Raw genomic sequence first — 19229 nt, forward strand, 5'->3', positions numbered from 1 at the left:
TATTAAAAATAATTGCAAAAAATGTGGGTTGTAGAAATTCACGGACAGCTTAGTAATTCATATTAAATAAATACGTACTTGTGAAATATTGAGTGTCTTCGAGTGCATGGGACTCTGAGGCATGGTAGTCGCGTTGGCGCTGAAGTATCCTCCGGGCTTTGGCCGCAAGTGGCGATTGTGCATCTCCATTTGAACTATCTTCATGAATTCGATTTGGGCGGCTAACTTCTGAACCTCCTCCTGAAATTAAGTTATTATTATTCCGTAGATTAGTTAACTCAACATTAAATATTGATAAAAAATAAATCACTACAAAATTGCTGTTTTTGTATAAAATTTATTTACTAACTTAAAACTAAAATTCAAATTGAAACCAAAATTGTTGAAAAAGATTTTTGTTCGTTTCACACTTGTTTAGTTATACAAATACCTTTCCTTGATATTCAAAACTTTATAAATGTTTTTTATCTGTGTAGTATTTATTTAGTAGGTCATAGTTTTATGAGGTTTGTTGCTAAAATTATAAATTGTCAGATAGATTTTAGAGTACTTTAGGTTCGAGGTCATAAGTCTTTTTTTACCTTTAACTGTTCATTCTCCTGGTAAAGATCGGGCGGCTCATCTGGTACTAGTCCGATCCCGTTCAGTGAAGATGAGGCAGGCACACCACGTGCTCGAGCTCGGCTATCCCATGTATCTCCTGTACCGCGTACAACGCGTAAAACCTTTAAATAATATAGTATTTTATGTTTGCAATAATGGTAAAGACAATTTTAATAATTATACAACAAAATGTGATTCTTTTACATCCGCAAATGTTTGTTATTTCATAATTAAAGTTGTTAGCTGCTAGTGTAAAAAATATTTTAAATAATAGTAATGCAAGCAAGAGTATTGCATGGACATATGCAAAATATACAGGTTGAAATGATGTTCAGGATTTTTGACTCAGTTGAAAGCAGTTCTACTACACAGTCAAGTCGCAAACGTTAAAACATATTGAAGTCTACGAATAAACGTCTGTTGATAGTCGATAATTCGAAATAGATTATGAATGATAGCTCAAATAATTAAAACTATATTATTACGGTTATAATAATCTCTCCATCGAATATTTTGGAAACCAATTTTTTTAGGAATTAAGAAAATAAATAATTTACCTTAGGTAAAAATACCAATAGGACGGTAGTTGATGTGGAGAGTTGGGTTCTTATGAAACCCAGTAAGTACTTTATGTCTGGACCGGCTCGGGGTAAAATTAACAGGCTGAAAATGTATTTTATTTATTATCACACATCTAATACGAAAAATACTTTGAGATTTCTTGGTGACAGGTTAATTCGGTCAACCGTTTCGCTTCCGGGTACATGCTCTCTATGCATAAAGCCATACAGATTTATAAAATGTGCTTCGTATAAAGTCCTTTGTGATACTAAATGATTGTAAGATTGTGACATAAAAATTTCAATATAAAAAGTCTTTACTTTAAAATAAATTTCGATATACACTCCCTCAAGAATTCTAGCCCGCCAATTCATGTGAGGTTATACGATTTAACGGGTTCTTATTTAATTAAAAAAACTAGAATTTTAATTTTTACTGACTTATGTATTATGTTTAATTTTATAAAAAAATACTTACTGAAAAGCAATCATTAAAGAATTGACTGTGAAGATATTGTAAATGGCTATAGAGATTAATCTAGCCTCGTTGTATAGACTTTCAGCGTGACGTACACGATAGCACACACGTACACCCCATAACAAGAACAGAATCTCACCTAAAAAAATACTTTAAATTAATTATCAGTTTAAGGAGGTAATTAATTATTTTTCAAATAATATTTAATAGTACATATTCAACATAATCCAAAAATACATCCGATTATGATGATGTCTTTTTTAGACTAGTAAATTTTTTCTTTGAGAATCAGACCTCTGGGTCCGACCTTATACCTTTCTTAAGTTATCTAAGTATCTTAGGTACATATATATATATATAACCTTTACTAAGATTATACATAGGATTAATTTTCAAAAGTTCTAAGTTCGTATTGATAAGTGGCGTTGTGGTCGATTGCAATTAACTAGTACAGATAGCATGGTCACAAAAATGAGAAATTTAAAATCAATCAAGATCCGAAATCTTGAATGCAACGCTATTTTTATTTATTTCTATAAATATTGTCTTTGGCGCACGCCAGTATTAAAACGTCTGCGTCTTAGAATTTTATAAATCATCTTAGCATTGTGTATACGTAAAATGCATAATTTAATTAAATTTAATTACACGCAAATAGAGAAATATAATTTTAAGACAACGATTTAAACATTTTAAGCGTTTAAATAAAACTTCTTTAACCTAAACACGACTTTATAACACTGTTATCGTATAACGTTTCGAATAGTTTTGCTATTAATGTATTTTACGAAATCAAGTAAAAGTTCCGTTTTCTTACCAATTGCTAAACTGTGATCCCACCAGTTATATGTACATTGTTTGAATTTAAGTCCTCGGTTGTCAGTTATCTGGAAATAACATTACATTTTTCTCAAAAATTATTAAATAACGCAAAAAAATGCAGTTTTGCATTATTACTAACACGTTTAATTGTTACATTTTACTATGATTTATGTTAAATCTCACATGTGATGTTTCATGTGCTTTACAAACATTTGCCAATGGATTAACAATATTAAAAGGGATATATATTATATAATCAGAAAAAATATTTAGTCAAAATTAAGCAGTTAATGAATTTCATTTTAAAAATAGTATTAGGATTTTTAAATTAACGTATCTCTGCAGGATTCTAATAACAGTATTTTTTAAAGGATATTCACCCTAGCGAAGTCTAAGTCGATAGCTAATTGTAGTTTTAAAATTAAAAAGTATCTATAGAGTCAGATATCTCTGGAAAGACGCCGTGGGAAAAGACCTACGCCGTACGCAGGCTCCAACTGGCCGATTGACAAGCGGTAGCGCGCGATCACCACAGATGGCGATCTCTAGTTTTGGAAACCAAAGCCCGCTTTGGGTCGTTATCCTTGTGAAGTAAGTAAGAGCAGCCTAGTGATAAGGTTAACAGTGTGGTTCTCTCGGTCGTGAATTTGAATCCAGACAGAAACTTTTTCTTTCTATATAAAAAAGGAACACTTGAGGTTGCAGTGAACAAAAACATTTTAGCGAACTGGCCTGTCTTAGAACTAAAAAATCAAAGACGTGTGTCACTGGGCTTTTAATAGATTGAAGCGGTACTGAATTGTAATATACCACTTGTTATACATACCACTTCGGCATCGGGCGGCGCAGACAGAGTCCATGTGCCGAGGTAGACCAGCATGATCAGGAGTATTGGAGCCATCCATTGGAGAAGCTGCTTGTCTGTTAATTTTAGCTTATGCGCTGACTTTACGCGATACGTTAGAGAGACCCTGTAAAAGTCGACATATATATTGATTCGATAGGTATAAATAATCGACTTAGGTATATATTTCGATTAGTATAAATAATATCATTATAAGCATGGTGTTAATTGATGGCTAAATATATCTCGACATTTTTTTGTGAAACAAGCCAAAACACTTCATCGCCGGAATGTTTCTTTCAAGCCCTAATACCTAACCGTACTGAATTAAAAAATAGAACAACCATATGCATCGAAAACCTCATTTTGTTAGGTTAAGTTTAGTAACTGATTTAGTTTTTATAAATAATAGTGCAGGTAATCTAATAACTTCATTATACAGTTACCTCCAAGTTTTCATTAGTAGCGCGGTGTATGTGATACAAAATCCCATATGGCGTGTCCACTTCGTCGCTATACACGAATACATATCAAGAACTGGAAAAATTGCGGCCATCTGAAAGCAAATTAATTTTTTCTATCTTTGGACATCTGACGAATAATGGGAAACAGGAAAAACATTCTGAAATACATTACTTCAGTTAAAATTTGATTATCTTGAATCAACATAGTAAAGTTATACTGAACAGAACTTAAGAAACTGGCTACAAAAAATGTTATATATTAGTTTAACCGTGAAACTGTAAAATGTCTAATATTTATGAATCCAATACATCTTATAAACCGACATGCTTATCAAGGTAAATTGTGTCAAATGTGAAATATTTAGTGGCTCTATATAAAATAATTGTGACAAATATATTCTGTATTATTTATTTTACCACACCTCCATATACATCATAGCGCATCCAAGAAGAGTGATAGAGAGGAAGACGGGGCTGGCGACGCGAAACACTTTGACTCGTCTATGATGGCGCGTGTAGATGGTTAGTACTACCGTCATTACCGCACAACTCACTGATATCACTAGGAGAGATATCCTGGAAGACGTAAGAATGTAGTCAAAAATTATAAGTACATACTGAATTTTAGAGGCAACTGGCCTACAACTGTTTTTAGTTCTCAGACAAGCGTAGTAGGTGATTAACCACTACAGAGTCAATGTCTTTCTAATCCCTAACTATTCTAACTTCTAACTGTTTACGGAGAAATATGAAATATGTTTCTTAGTTTGAACAGCATCAAACCAAGGAACAAGCTGGTTTTCGGAAAAACTTCTCTACTGTTGACCACATACATACATGCATTAAAGATAATAATAGAAAAATATCAAGAGCAACAAAGACCCCTCTACATCGCATATATTGACTACCAAAAAGCCTTTGTTACTGTTTATCACTGCTTAGAAAATTAAATGCAAGATCAAAGAATGATTGGAACGCTTCAAAAATGAAAACTATTTGTTTTAGTCAAAGAAAATTAAAATCATTATTTAACGCCACGTGATAAATTTACGTATATTAAACTTACCGAAACGGCCAATTATATGTCGCGAGACATGGCTCCGGTCCCCGACAAGAGTCACATCCGGGTTGACATTTCAAACATTCGTACGGCTCATTCCAAATATCTACGCCGTTCTCTTCAAATTCTTGATATGCAACTGAAAATTAACACAGCAAATGAGATTTAATTACATGGAACAAATGACAATATATTATAATACTTACGAGTTGGTTGAACTACTTTTCGTAAACTTTTCGTGAAGAGATCGTATTTATACTCACTTGCATAGAATTATGTTAAAATTATAATTAAAACAACTAATTTTTGTTGCAAAAATGTTTGTAATGTTGTTACATAAATTCAAAATTAAGTTATTTTGACAAATTAAACCGATTTAATATACACGAACTACTGTTGTGTCACAATGTGTAATAATTTAACAAATAGCCACCTAACAATAATTATGACATACGTGTACAGGTAAAAAGGGAGGAAATAAGGCTACTTTCCGGTCAGTAACGAAGGTTGTATTGTAACTGTCAGTGTACGTACATTATATTAAAAGAATCATGTAAGACCGGAACTTAGGACCTTATAACTGCCAAAGTTTACATTTCTTAGAATTTTTTGAATTGCAAACCAAAGTAATTTGTTATAATAGGTACTTGTATTATATTAAAGTCTTTTTTATTTGCGGTAACAAAACTAGGCTAAACTTTAAAGTACAGATAATCTTTGGTGGGTTAAAACCAGTAAATTAAATAATATAAGGCGCATAACCTGATTATTGTTATTGTCACCCTGAGTTCGATACTACAGGAAATAATAATTTTAAGTTGAAAGGGAAAACTTGATCACGTACGATAAATCAACTAAATTAAGAGTTAACAAGGAGTTCTGATGAAGAAACTATTTCGTCATAAACAATACTTGTCCATTATTTTTTTTTTAATCTAAAAAGTCATAATACCTTCAACGAGTGACCCGTTGAAGCCTTCCGGATGGTGAATTGAGTAATATCCGGGTCTGCACTTACAGATGTATGAGCCACGCGCCCATCCCGAATAACGAGCGGTCATTTCGCGGTTCGGTTTATATTCACACTGGAAATATTAACAGTAAATTATTACAAAGACGCGTGTGATCCTCAAAGTTGCAGAGCTCAAATCGCAAATCGGCGGTGCACCAATTTTTCTTTCTATGTTCATAATTATCAGATGATCGTCTGTATGTCTTGCCCATACAGAAATACAATAAAGTACACTTGGCTCCTACAATGTAGCAAAACTTTTAAGTGTTTGCTTATTAGCTTCTTATTTAAACACATATCAGAATAATAAATATGCTTCGACGACTCAGCTTTGGTCTAGTGGTTAGTACCTGACTACGAATCCATGGGTCCCGGGTTCGATCCCCGGCTGAGACGAACATCGATGTGATGAGCATTTGGTGTTGTGCTTAGGTCTTGGGTGTTTAAATATGTATTTATATGTCTATCTATCTATAATATGTATGTATATTCGTTGCCTAGTACCCATAACACAAGCTTCACCAGCTTAGCATGGGACTAGGTCAATTGGTGTGAATTCTCTTTAAAAAAAAAATATGTTTGAAAACTTTGTGAAGACGCTATTACATTTTAATTACTAACATAATTAACTGAACAATCCTTCTACTTACCGTCATTTTGTTTATTATGCTCTTAATGACGTTTGTTTCTATTTAGTTTTAGTTAAAAGTTTAGTTTAGTTTTATTATGTTTTGGCTTCCTTGCCTGTTAGGTTGTTATAGAAAATACGTTCTATTTTCTATGTATAAAATTTATTATGTGTGTAAAATTTGCAATGCAATTTTGAGAATGTCTGTTGTTATAGAACTAGATAAATCAGAACAATACTCACATAAGTAGTTTCATTAGGGCACTTATGCGTTCCGTGGAATGAATATATTTGGTTGTCGTCATAATCGTACGCCTCGCACTGATTCACTTCCAAACTGGAGATGTCTATGTCTAACGACACTACCCCTTTGAGTCTGGAATATTTATATATATGTATCTATATATAAATTACGTCACGTTTGTCCGCTATGGACTCCTAAACTACTTAACCGATTTCAATCAAATTTGCACACCGTGTGCGGTTTGATCTAACTTAAAAGATAAGATAGCTTACATATATAATTCTATTGTACGTGTATACATCACCGAACTCCTCTTAAACGGCTGGACGGATTTGAATGATTTTTGTTGTATGTGTTTGGGTGGAGCCCTGGATGGTTTAGATTCACAAATCAGGCCGGCAGATGGCGCTGCAGTCGGTACTTTCATACTTTGTTTAATATAATCGCTTGAAATATCATGCAGAACAACGTCTGTGGGGTCCGCTAGTATATATATTATTGTATCTTAACTATGCATAAATAACGATTTACGCAATAGTGTATGCCATGAAACATTGTTGTTCAGATTTCACTTGAACATTCAACAACTGCTGACACGGCTCACGTGGCTGTCCTATACTTTAATAGCTGAAGGTGCGTGATACACTGACAGCTCACGAGAAGAGAGAGAATTTTATGTGTGTGAGAGAGAGAAGAGAGAGAATTTTATATGTGTGTGAATAGGTAGATGTTGTTTTATAACAATATATCAGATTAGATTATATATCATAGAATGCTCTATCTTATTCATTTCTCACTTCTTGTCAAAGTTGCGAAGACTTCTTCAAGCCCTTAATTATCGTGGTGAGCCCGATAGCTTTGAGATAAACCCACCACCTTGAACCTCTAGTACAGCTTGCTAATACATACACTACATATACTATATAGATACTCCTGACAGTTATTACATATAAATTTAAATACGTACATTTAACAGTCCACAGGCTATCAAGCTGTACAATTTTTTGTTTATGGATAGAGATAATCGTTAACAACTTATTATTACCAAGGAAAAAAATATTATAATAATAACGATATTATTACACAATATATAAAGAAAATAAAAGCTAGAAATGTGTCTTTATTTTAAGTTAAGTTAAATTATTAAAAGAAGAGGCTACCTATTTACTGAGATTCCAATTAAAATAAAGCAAGTCAGAAAAAATTAATTACCCCCTTTTTTTTATTTTATTTTTATTTAGTTATTGTCCCCCTTCAATAAAACAGCTAATGGTAGCTGTACACACTCGGCGAGACACCCCGAGACAGGCCGAGGGCGAGAGTGTACAGTAGAGCTCTCGTCTCGCCTCGCTTCCTCGCAGTCGGTCTCGCCGCTCTCGGTCGCCTGTCGGTTTTTTGCGCACGAGTCAAAGGGTCTCGCGAGTAAAACGAGAGCGACCTGTACACACTCGTTCAATCACTTGCTCGATGACTGTGGTTGTGACAGGACGTATCGCACAATGTGGTCTAACGAACGCGAATTAGAGTTTTTGGAGTGTTACCAAAGGGAATCGTTGTTATGGAATCCGAAGGATGTAGGACACAAAAATAAACAATCTCTACATGATGCTTGGATGCGAATAAGCCGGCCGATGGATATCCCAATTGAGGAACTAAAGAAAAAGCGAGATTCACTCATGGCTACGTACATACATACAAGTAGCAATTTACAATTTTGGATAATATTAAAACTTAATGAACCTAATTACCTATTTCTGTTGCGGTGCATAGTAACCATCCACCATCTTCTTCTTCGCCATGGCTTCGTAATTTTTTTTTAATGGTATACGTGAAGAAAATTATAATAACTTATTGCACAAAGACAAACAGCAACAGCGGTTTCCACGTCCATTATTAACGGTGTTTTAAATACAAATAACGTAACGAGTGTGTACAGGCTGCGCTCTTCTCTCGGTCCTCTCGGTCGAGACTCGGCGAGAGCCTCTCGCCGAGTGTGTACAGCCACCATTAGTGACTAAACCATCTTTAGCTTATAACGAAAAATTAAAGAACGAGAGGTAGGTAATGCACGGTAATGTGAAAGTAAAGATCTAATAAATACATACACTTTAAAAGTGAAATTTTGTTGTTTCGTGACGATATAGGGAAAAATATTGGCACAAAATTATACAAGTCCTCCGGCAAAATTGTAACTAATCATTGTGTGCCCGGAGCCATCTCTGTAAACATTTTAAACAAAGTTTTGTGTGGAAATTAATGTGTCTAACTCTATCTTCTTTGCCGATGAGTAGGGATTACCAATACAAATTTAATGACGTGAAATAATGATACCTATATCTTATATTCCATAATAAATATTTACTATGTGCCCATTAAGAGATGTAGTTATTAAATTCTTCAACGATAGTTAAAAAAACATAAAATAAAAGCTTAAACAATATCTTTTTCGTTATGGTTGATACGGATCTGATTACAATCAGATTAAATAATCGAAATGTAATTTTTCGATAAAATTTGTTAATTCAGCCATACTTTAGAATTAGCAACAGCATTATTACTTAATGGACCCTTCTCTTAATCTTATTTGATGGCCCGGAACGAATAGGTACCCGTATATTGGGATCTTTACCTTTCTTTAAAGTAACAATTGTCTCCATCTAAGTATGAGGTAGCTTACAGGATTTTTATTTACAACGTTGGCTACTGGTATTCATTAATGTTGTCTATTAAAATATTTATATTTTTTTTATAATTTGACCTAAGTGAGCAGTTTCCGTGGGGTCGTAGCTTTGATCCCCGGCTTTGCGCCAATAGACTTTCTGTTTATGTCCGCACTGGTTCGTACGGTGAAGGAAAACAGTATGGTGTGTCAGGCACAGGTTGATCACCTACTTAATAACAAATGATCACGGAACAGATGTCGAAATCTTAGACCTCAAAGATTGTAGTGCTATTGGTATGCATGGTATATTAAGATTGACCATTACTTATTTTTGATATATTTAATTATGAGTTCTATTCTATGCACGCAAGATTGCGCTGGCTTAGCAAATTTTATATTTAGTATTTAATATATCAATATAGCCCCGCCCAGGCTATTTGCCTTCTAACGTCAAATTTCAAAGGAGCTGGGATGATCTATTACATTCAATTCAAAATCATTTATTCAAATAGGTAACACAATGTACACTTATGAATGTCAAAAAAGAAATATATATTAAATGCTTCTAATTTTACATTCACTGCCAGTTCTCAAATCAAGGGCGTAAAACGGAAGAGAAAAGAAAGATCCTCTTTGTAAATCCGAATTCCAAAACCTATTAGGTCACACCTCAATTACAGACCACGCAAGGCCGGCTAGAGAACTTTATTTTATATTATATTCTAAATAAAACGTATTTCAATAGTAAATTTTTAATTAAATAATTAAAAGAATCGTAACCTAATTCTAGGCATTTATGCGTTGTATTTTCTAAATGGAAAATTAAAATTTACTTCTACATTTAAGGAGAACAAAAGGCATATCTTCGTCCTAAAAACTAATCACGTATGCAAGATGTAAAAGGCGACCGACTTGCGGAAACCTGAAGCCAATAATAATCCATACAGAATTCTGAATTATATTATCAGTGTAGAAAGTGATTTGGCCATGTAAACCGAGTTCGTGAATGTTGTTAATAACAATGGACCTAATATAGATCCTTGTGGAACGCCGCATGTTACTGAGCTTTTTTTATATTACGAATACTACAATATACCATATTAAAATACAGTTTTCATTTATCAGAAAGCTTTAAAATTTTGTGCAAATACAAGCATCTGTTATTAAGTCTATTACTCACCCACGTACTGTAGAAACGGGCACTGTATATGACAGCAGCCAACGTTTCGCAGAACAGCTGTAGTATGGGTAGGTCCACCACCCCTCCATCGTAGCTCCAGGGAGTGACGGCATGAACTTCGGTGATCGAAGAGAGTCACTTTCATGAGCTGACACATACCTATGAGGAAAAATATTTGCCACAATACATATTTTTTATAAGATAACACTGCCGGAATGGTAAGTTTTCTTTCTGTTTGAAAACGCTTCGTGACAGCAACTATTAATCTGAGCATTCTTAATGATAAATGTGTGATTCGCGTAATTAAAAGACTAACCTTCCCTATTCATACAACATTCATAAGTCTAATTGCAGCGTATTCATTAAAGTACTTATATGACGATTTCATCACAGTATAACCGTTAATTGGCATAAAGGGAAATAGTACTTTAGTTATAATATACGAGTATATTGTATAGGTAGGTATAGTATCACTGTAGCATGAATTCTCACTGTAGTGTATTTATGTTCTGTGTGGATCATAAGCAAAGGTAAGAGATATACATACCAAGGAAATTCTGAATCAGGTGGCTTCTCCAGTGATGGTGTTACACCAGCGACAGGTTCAGCTCCATATTTTTCCCAGGCGATGGAATTGTTAACCACACCATCAGGTCGTAATGCTATCGCCCGTGCACCAACCACTCTCTCTGATGCACTTGAACCAACCACAAGCCCTCTTGAGACCGCTATAAGAACATCTGGAAAAAAAGTTTAGTTATGTACATTAATGCCAAATCCTTAGTCTTGATAGACACTGTTGAAAGATAGGAGCAGTCTCGATGGAGATATTTCTCTGAATGCCTAACAGCTCTCAACACATCTGCTCATAGTCTAGCTGACTGATTGCAAGATAAAGACTTATATAAATAAAAATGTACGTTAATGCGAGCATCATGCACTTAATAGAGCACTCATCAATAACATTCATTAGATTATAAAACTCTTCTAATTACTTTAGTGCTGTTAGTAACCTTGATACATTATTATAATTTTAAAATAATAAATAATTGTCATAAAGATTTTTAACATTTAGACATTTATAAGTCAAAGTGGGGTCTCTTAATAGAAGATTATAAGAGACTTCTATTTTTTTGTGAGTTTTAAAAATATATTTTTCAGAATAACTTATTTCAGACGATTAAATCATTGTAAAATATCTTTTAGTGTATATACTTATATTATAAAGAGGAAAGATTTAGTGGTTTGCTTGTTTGATTGCATTGAATAGTCTCTAAAACGGGACTGATTTGATAATTTCTTTTACCACGTTTAACGTAGGGTTCTAACTGTGAAACCTTTATAAAAGAAATGAAATACCATAATAGAGTATTTTTAAAAAGGTTATCGTTCGGTATGAAATTACGTTAGTGTTACCCAAGGTTTGACAATAGAGCAAAGTGATATACTACAGTTCTATAGAAGCCATTTATATCTTCAACATGGTCCGCGATACTATATGTCTTAAAAAACTTTACCGAGAAAAGATTCGTGCTATGACCGAAATAAATGCGCAGCTAGCGAAGAATATATCAACTTAATTTTGGATAATGAATGTTGTACGTAGTTATATTTTGTAAAATTTCCATACATCATTTTAGTATAAAATAAACAAGTAAGTAAAGCATTAATCGCACACTGAAAAGATCACCAAGCCAAGTTCCACCCTCTTTCCCGAGGTCAAATGGAAACTGATCTTTGCGGGATAATTGCAACAATTTCTCAGTAATTTCTTTCATATAAAACAAAACATAAGATTGCTTTCATTAAAATAATTCATTATTTTAGACGAGATTAAATAATTGTTAAGACGATTTTAATAAGATGTAAATTTGAGATGTGTAGTTTATTTTAATTTAACGGATATAAATGCGATTTTTTTCCATTATTTTCACTCGACGTTCCAAGTACTTTATAGTTATGGTATACTGCTAATAGACCACAAGCCCATGAACAAAAAATACCTGTGAAATGACCCAACGTGAATTACGCTTAGAAGGCTGTTACTATATCTGAAAATAGCTCTGAGCACTATGCCGTCATTTCTGAGCGGTACATGTGAGTACGTGAGTGAATGGACTTTCTCAGGTACAATGGGGGAATTTCGACTAATTGTTAATGTACGGCTTTGTTATAAGTGTATAGATGATTAAAAATAAATGTCGAAAAACCTAGTGCCGTACAAAAGTGATGGTGCCGGAAGTCGGTGCAAATTTTTAATTCGACGACAGTTGCAGAAGCAATATAGGTCATTTATTACTGTACGGCATTTATGTGATTCCTTTTGGACACATATACAGATACTTTACCCGTAAACGCCGTACATATTCCCAGCGGAGCGGTCGAAAGCCAAGGGTCGCAACATATGTCTGATTAGCATATAGGTGATGATGATATGAAACAACATAAAATTAAATGATCTTGAGAGTACTTCACAAATAGATAACATTTTCCAGCATGCCGTACATTTTTTGTGGAACACATAGGTGTATGGGGTAAATTACTTTCCTCAGAAAAGAGTCATTTTCCGGTGACTTTTATCTGTACGGCAATAACACAGGATATTAATACTTTAGACAATCTTCAATAAAAGATAAATGCCGTACACTTTTGATAGTCCGCTACCACCGCCTACCAATACAGGGCGTCCCAAAGTTATGGGAAATGAAGGGAAAGTACCTTAAATATCGTAGATAGGGTATTTTACTAAAAGAAGACTTTATGTTATTTTTAAAAGTTATTAATTCTGCATTCAAAGATTTTTTAAAAATTACTTGCCTCGTCTGGGAATCGAACCGACTTAAATGTAAAAAAAACACCCCTACTTTTATGATGCCAATCGAAAGAATGGCCAAAAACTAATAACTCTTCTTAAGTAACATAGTATTTTAAAAGAAAGGAACAGCGTGAATATTAGGTCCTTACATATGAAATTGGCGTTTTACGTTTTGTCCACTTTGACCTCAAATATCTCCTCTTTGGTTAAGAATTCCAAATCAAAATTTGTACAGCTATTTACTCATGTATTTGTGATTCGATGACCATCATTCATTTGTTTTTTTCTTCTGTTTTTTTCTGTTTGCGTCACTCATTTTACAAAATGGAAAACTTAAAGTATCGCATTATTTACGAGTACGAGTTCCGCCGTGGCACTAGTGCTGCGGAAACGACTCGAAGGGTGAATGATGTGTATGGCGGTCATGTTGCAAAAGAAAACACAGTTCGTTTTTGGTTCCAACGTTTTCGTTCTGGAAATTTCGACCTGCAGAACAAGCCCCGTGGACGGCCTGAGACCCAAGTTGATAATGAAGTATTGAAGGCTATTGTGGAAGCGGATCCATCGCAAACCACGTCCGAGTTAGCTGCAGACTGCGGTGTTAGTCATAAAACTGTTTTAATTCACTTGAAGCAAATTGGGAAGATTAAAAAGCTTGAAAGATGGGTACCTCACGAATTGACTGAAGCAAACCGGCAAAAGCGCGTCGACTGCTGCGTTACATTACTGAACCGGCACAATAATGAAGGTATTTTAAACCGAATCATTACCTGTGATGAAAAATGGATTCTTTACGATAATCGGAAGCGCTCAGCACAATGGTTGGATCCTGGCCAGCCAGCCAAATCCTGCCCCAAGCGAAAATTAACCCCAAAAAAGTTACTTGTAAGCGTTTGGTGGACTAGTGCCGGTATTGTTCATTGCAGTTTTCTCAAATCTGGCCAGACTATTACGGCTGATGTCTATTGTCAGCAATTGCAAACCATGATGGAAAAGCTAGCGGCTAAACAACCTAAGCTGGTCAATCGCTCCACGCCACTGCTACTTCACGACAACGCTAGACCACACACTGCACAACAGACGGCTACCAAATTAGAAGAGCTTCAATTGGAATGTCTAAGACATCCTCCGTATTCCCCGGACCTTGCTCCAACAGATTACCATTTTTTTTTCGAAATTTGGACAACTTCTTGCAAGGGAAAAAATTTAACTCCGATGGGGCAGTCCAAATCGCCTTCACAGATTTTATTGATTCCCGTCCGACTGTTTTTTTAGTAAAGGGATCAATGAACTACCTATGAGATGGCAAAAGGGCATAGAAAACAATGGTTCATACTTTGATTAATTAAATATATTATATTTAAAAATATTCGACTTTTTGTTCCTCCCATACAAAACGCCAATTTCATATGTAAGGACCTAATATATCTTTTTAATCAAATTAAAAACATTATCTATCTTATTCGGCCTAAAAAAATCCCCTACGAGTCTGTTACTTTAGAAAAGTTATTAGGTTTTGGCCATTCTTTCGATTGGCATCATAAAAGTAGGGGTGTTTTTTTTTTAATTTAAGCCGGTTCGATTTCCAGACGAGGCAAGTAGTTTTTAAAAAATCTTTGAATGCAGAATTACTAACTTTTAAAAATAACATAAAGTCTTCTTTTAGTAAAATACCCTATCTGCGATATTTAAGGTACTTTCCCTTCAAGTCTCATAACTTTGGGACGCCCTGTATTATATTTTTATTTTTGTTAAAAATATTTTTCCTTTACCTCTCTCTGCTGGTACGATAAGGCTGTAAATATACTTTACAGCCTTATGGTAGTATACTCAGATATGTACAGTTATTAATGACCTTAAGGGACACCTCAAACGTCGTCGAAGTTTTTATCAGCTGTAAAGAATAATCTGGAGTAAAATGTACGGCATCTGGTTTTTTTTGTTTATTTATATTTGTTACATATAAAATAACAATAATCTTTGAAAATATTACTCCCCATATTACTCTAGGAGCATTTGAAAAGTCATCTAAATTTCGGAAATTTCATATATTTTGTATCATAATATTTTTATTTGTTACAATTTATAATGAACGGCTATTAGGTACAACGGTAATATTTAGTAACATTATGTAAAAAAACAAGTTGCCGTACATTATTCTCTGATCTTGCAGCAGTAAGAACTTGGTAAATCCTGAAATTTCGATAAATATTTAATTACACAAATATTAACTATAATATTTGGACGGCATAATTATAAAACATTATTGTCCGTGTTAAATAATATTTTGAACATGTTGCCGTACATTTTACAATGACCTTAGGGTATATGGGTGTAGGGGTAGGGTTCCGACCCTTGGCTTTCGACCGCTCCGCTAGAAATATGTACGGCGTTTACGGGTAAAGTATCTGTATATGTGTCCAAAAGGAGTCACACAAATGCCGTACAGTAATAAATGACCTATATTGCTTCTGCAACTGTCGTCGAATTAAAAATTTGCACCGACTTCCGGCACCATCACTTTTGTACGGCACTAGGTTTTTCGACATTTATTTTTAATCATCTATACACTTATAACAAAGCCGTACATTAATAATTAGTCGAAATTCCCCTATTGTACCTGAGAAAGTCCATTCACTCACGTACTCACATGTACCGCTCAGAAATGACGGCATAGTGCTCAGAGCTATTTTCAGATATAGTAACAGCCTTCTAAGCGTAATTCACGTTGGGTCATTTCACAGGTATTTTTTGTTCATGGGCTTGTGGTCTATAACGACTGCTGTAAGTACTCCCGGATTGAGTTGTGTAAATAATGTGATATATTCACGTTTATGGTTTTAAAGTCATGTTGAATTTATATCAATGGCAGATCGATATCTATTTTAATCAAAAACTATAGACACCTTTTATTATTATTTTCTTATGTAGCCAAGTTCACATTTCAAGGATCGTCATGCTTGGTTAAATGTCATTGCTTGTGGCGGCGTCCATGCGTCGGGTTGTCTCTCTCCCTAAAATTTGGCGAGGGGGCCGATGGCTGTCTATGCGTCATGCTCGTGAACGGGTACTACTTGTGGTGACTGGTCGTACTTGAATTCGTGTATGCGGTCATGTTGGTTATTTCGACTATGTGTTTGCGTGTTGTTCCCACGAGAATGTAAGTGCGTGCTCCTATTTCACCATGCCTCCTGCTGATAGAGGACAAGTCTTTGTTCTATTTTTAAATCCATGTTTTTATTATTAATTCCTTGATATGTCATGTGAAACATTGTGTAATGGTTGCAGATCCTTACAAAATTTGTATAAAAAAAATGGCGATTTAAAAGAGTGGCGCAGAGTTTATTGGCAGTTCTTCTCTTCCGTTCTACGCCCTTGATTTGATAACTGGCAGTAAATGTTAAATTAGAAGCATTAATATGTTATTCTTTACTGACGAGTCATAAGTGTACATTATGTTACCTATATGATTAAATTATTTTTTTACTTATTTTTTTATCATGATGTATATACAATAAACCAACAGCATAGCTTTGAAATACTCATATACATCTATATTTAAAACCGAACGTCGCCTGAAAATTGCTGTAAGCGGAAGTTCAATAAACAGGAAATGAAAATGAGCTTCCGCTATGTATCTTTGAAGGCACGTACGATGTACATCGGATTATTATCGTATTTTTTTATTTGAGCCAGTTTCGGCTTATGCCGATGGAGTGTTGAATAAGTCAAAATTTAAACTATTTATTTCCTTTTAATGTTTCATTCTAGATGTAAGCCAAAACATCATACTCGGCCTAAGGGGTACAATTAAAACTAGAAAAAACCTGAAACTATCACGTCAGTGGACTGTTTAATATGAATGCTACTAAAAACTGACTGAATTTAAAGTATATACCATCGTGCATCCAAACTTTGTAACTTCAAAAAGCGATACCGATAACGACGCTTTTGTAAGTTTGATGTAGTTTTGTCAGTATGCGTAGCGCTGATGTGACCGCGCAGGAACAAAAACTCTAGGAGTCGCGTCGGTATTACTATTACAGAGTAAGCTGTAAGGTCCCAGGACAACACTATAATAATATCATTCGTTCACAAGACAGACATTTAAATACGTACTTGAAGTCAAAATTTGTCCCTACACTTCTTTAAAAAAATTTATTATGGAATAAATTTTCTCACTTTATTATATTGTACGAGTGTACGGCTGTGAAGGCATGAAAACCATATTTTGCGCATTAAAAACATTGAGTTTAATCCTGTAAATCCACCGACAACATTTATCTTTATATGGCGGAACGTTAACAAAAAAAGGAAAAAAATCATTTGGTTTGGGTATAATAGGTGTGATGGTGATTGACGCTTTGATATTGACACAAATTCCTCCTAATTTTTAATATATTATCTGTTGGCACGAAACTTAAATAAGGCGTCTCCTTTAAATATATATCTATAGCATGCTTTCAAAGATTTTCACCTGTAGCATTTATAGCATCTTTCAGTTCTAACACACGCTGAATTAAAGAATTTACTAAGTTTACCATTATTTTTTGTATAGCTGTCTTAAAATGAATTATGAAAATAATGGATATATGTCACTCAAAATAGGAAGTGTTTATTTTGACTCAATAGTCGGTCCTATAATTAATAAGTTAAACATTTTACCAGCGGTTTCCATGCCAAGTTGTTGTAAGATATTCGCAGCGAGATCGGCCCGGGCTCTCGTAGCGTCCCACCTCGTAGCGTGTAACGGCGCTCGTAACCGTCCGTAGTGGTGTGTCACACATAGAGCGCCCGTAGCACCCGTCGCTACAGCGTGGACGAGGCGTAGCGATGATTCTAATTCCTCCTATGTAAAATATTGGATATATTTTTCATGTTATTTGTTTAAAAAAAAGGGTGCGTGTATTTATGTACGCGCGTAAGAAGTTATACTTCTTTGGCATTATTAAAAATAGTTTTTGATTGCATGCAAATAATTAATTACAATTAAATAATGAAAGACTGGAAAGAGTCATTATAGTCAATAAAGTTCAGTTTACATTTGAAAAATTAAATAAATAAAAATTTATTATTATTCTGTTACATTAAGTGTAACATAAATTCTATTATTATTCGAATGTTGTTTTTAAATTATGTCCAATGCCGTAGCATCTTCCGCGCGCGCATCGTAAAATTTCACTCTCATCAATTTTTCATAACGCGCCTAATGAAGTATAACTTCAAAAATTGAATAAAAGAGAACAGAAAATTACTTGTCATATTTCTTAACGTATAATTTGTCAAGCTAGTGCACATACAAATTTAATACATATATTAAAAGTCATGGACTAAACGTGAATTCTAGTTCACGTTGCTTTCTGATAATTATCACTTTAAGTCTCACTGTCTAGACTGCAAACACTTATGACCGTAGTAAATTCAATAATACATCGTAACGAAATCTTCACAGGTGGTAATATCTAAATGTTCTCGCCGTGATAGCATAATGTAATTTTCGGGATAAAGGAATTCAAAATGGATACCTCCTTTAACAAATTATAATAATGAGATTTTAAACGGCACACGCTTAAGAGAAACGCGAGTGTTTTGCATAAAACGTTTATATTGTATGCATTAAAAATCTAGTATATTTCAGTTTTCAAATTATTGTCAGTTTTTTTGTCTAGTCTATATGATGACGCTGTTTTGTTTTAGCTAAGTTACGTTCTAAGTCAGGATATTAGTGCTTGAACATCCCCGTGCCTTGAATTGGCACGAAAAGTTTTTCGTTCTTACATCTGTTCGCAGTCGAGTCTTGTCAGACATCCCATCGTACTATAAGAGTCATGGAATAGCGCACTTATGTTTTTGCGCG

General features: G+C 34.3%; 1 protein-coding gene across 1 annotated transcript in view; it reads right to left on the minus strand.

The window, feature by feature from the left end:
* LOC125060852 (probable G-protein coupled receptor CG31760) overlaps positions 1-19229 on the minus strand; it is a 51303-nt gene that overhangs the window by 2949 nt on the left and 29125 nt on the right. The window contains exons 3-16 of the mRNA XM_047665959.1: positions 18038-18221; positions 11105-11297; positions 10558-10716; positions 6715-6847; positions 5784-5916; positions 4838-4970; positions 4194-4347; positions 3754-3863; positions 3290-3434; positions 2459-2528; positions 1642-1780; positions 1161-1266; positions 582-725; positions 79-240 (exon numbers count right to left, since the gene is read on the minus strand). Coding sequence (XP_047521915.1) covers positions 79-240; positions 582-725; positions 1161-1266; positions 1642-1780; positions 2459-2528; positions 3290-3434; positions 3754-3863; positions 4194-4347; positions 4838-4970; positions 5784-5916; positions 6715-6847; positions 10558-10716; positions 11105-11297; positions 18038-18221 — 1965 coding nt within the window. The remainder of the gene's footprint in view (positions 1-78; positions 241-581; positions 726-1160; positions 1267-1641; positions 1781-2458; positions 2529-3289; positions 3435-3753; positions 3864-4193; positions 4348-4837; positions 4971-5783; positions 5917-6714; positions 6848-10557; positions 10717-11104; positions 11298-18037; positions 18222-19229) is intronic.

Source organism: Pieris napi, chromosome 22 (genome assembly GCF_905475465.1).
Source record: "Pieris napi chromosome 22, ilPieNapi1.2, whole genome shotgun sequence".
Lineage (NCBI taxonomy): Eukaryota > Metazoa > Arthropoda > Insecta > Lepidoptera > Pieridae > Pieris > Pieris napi.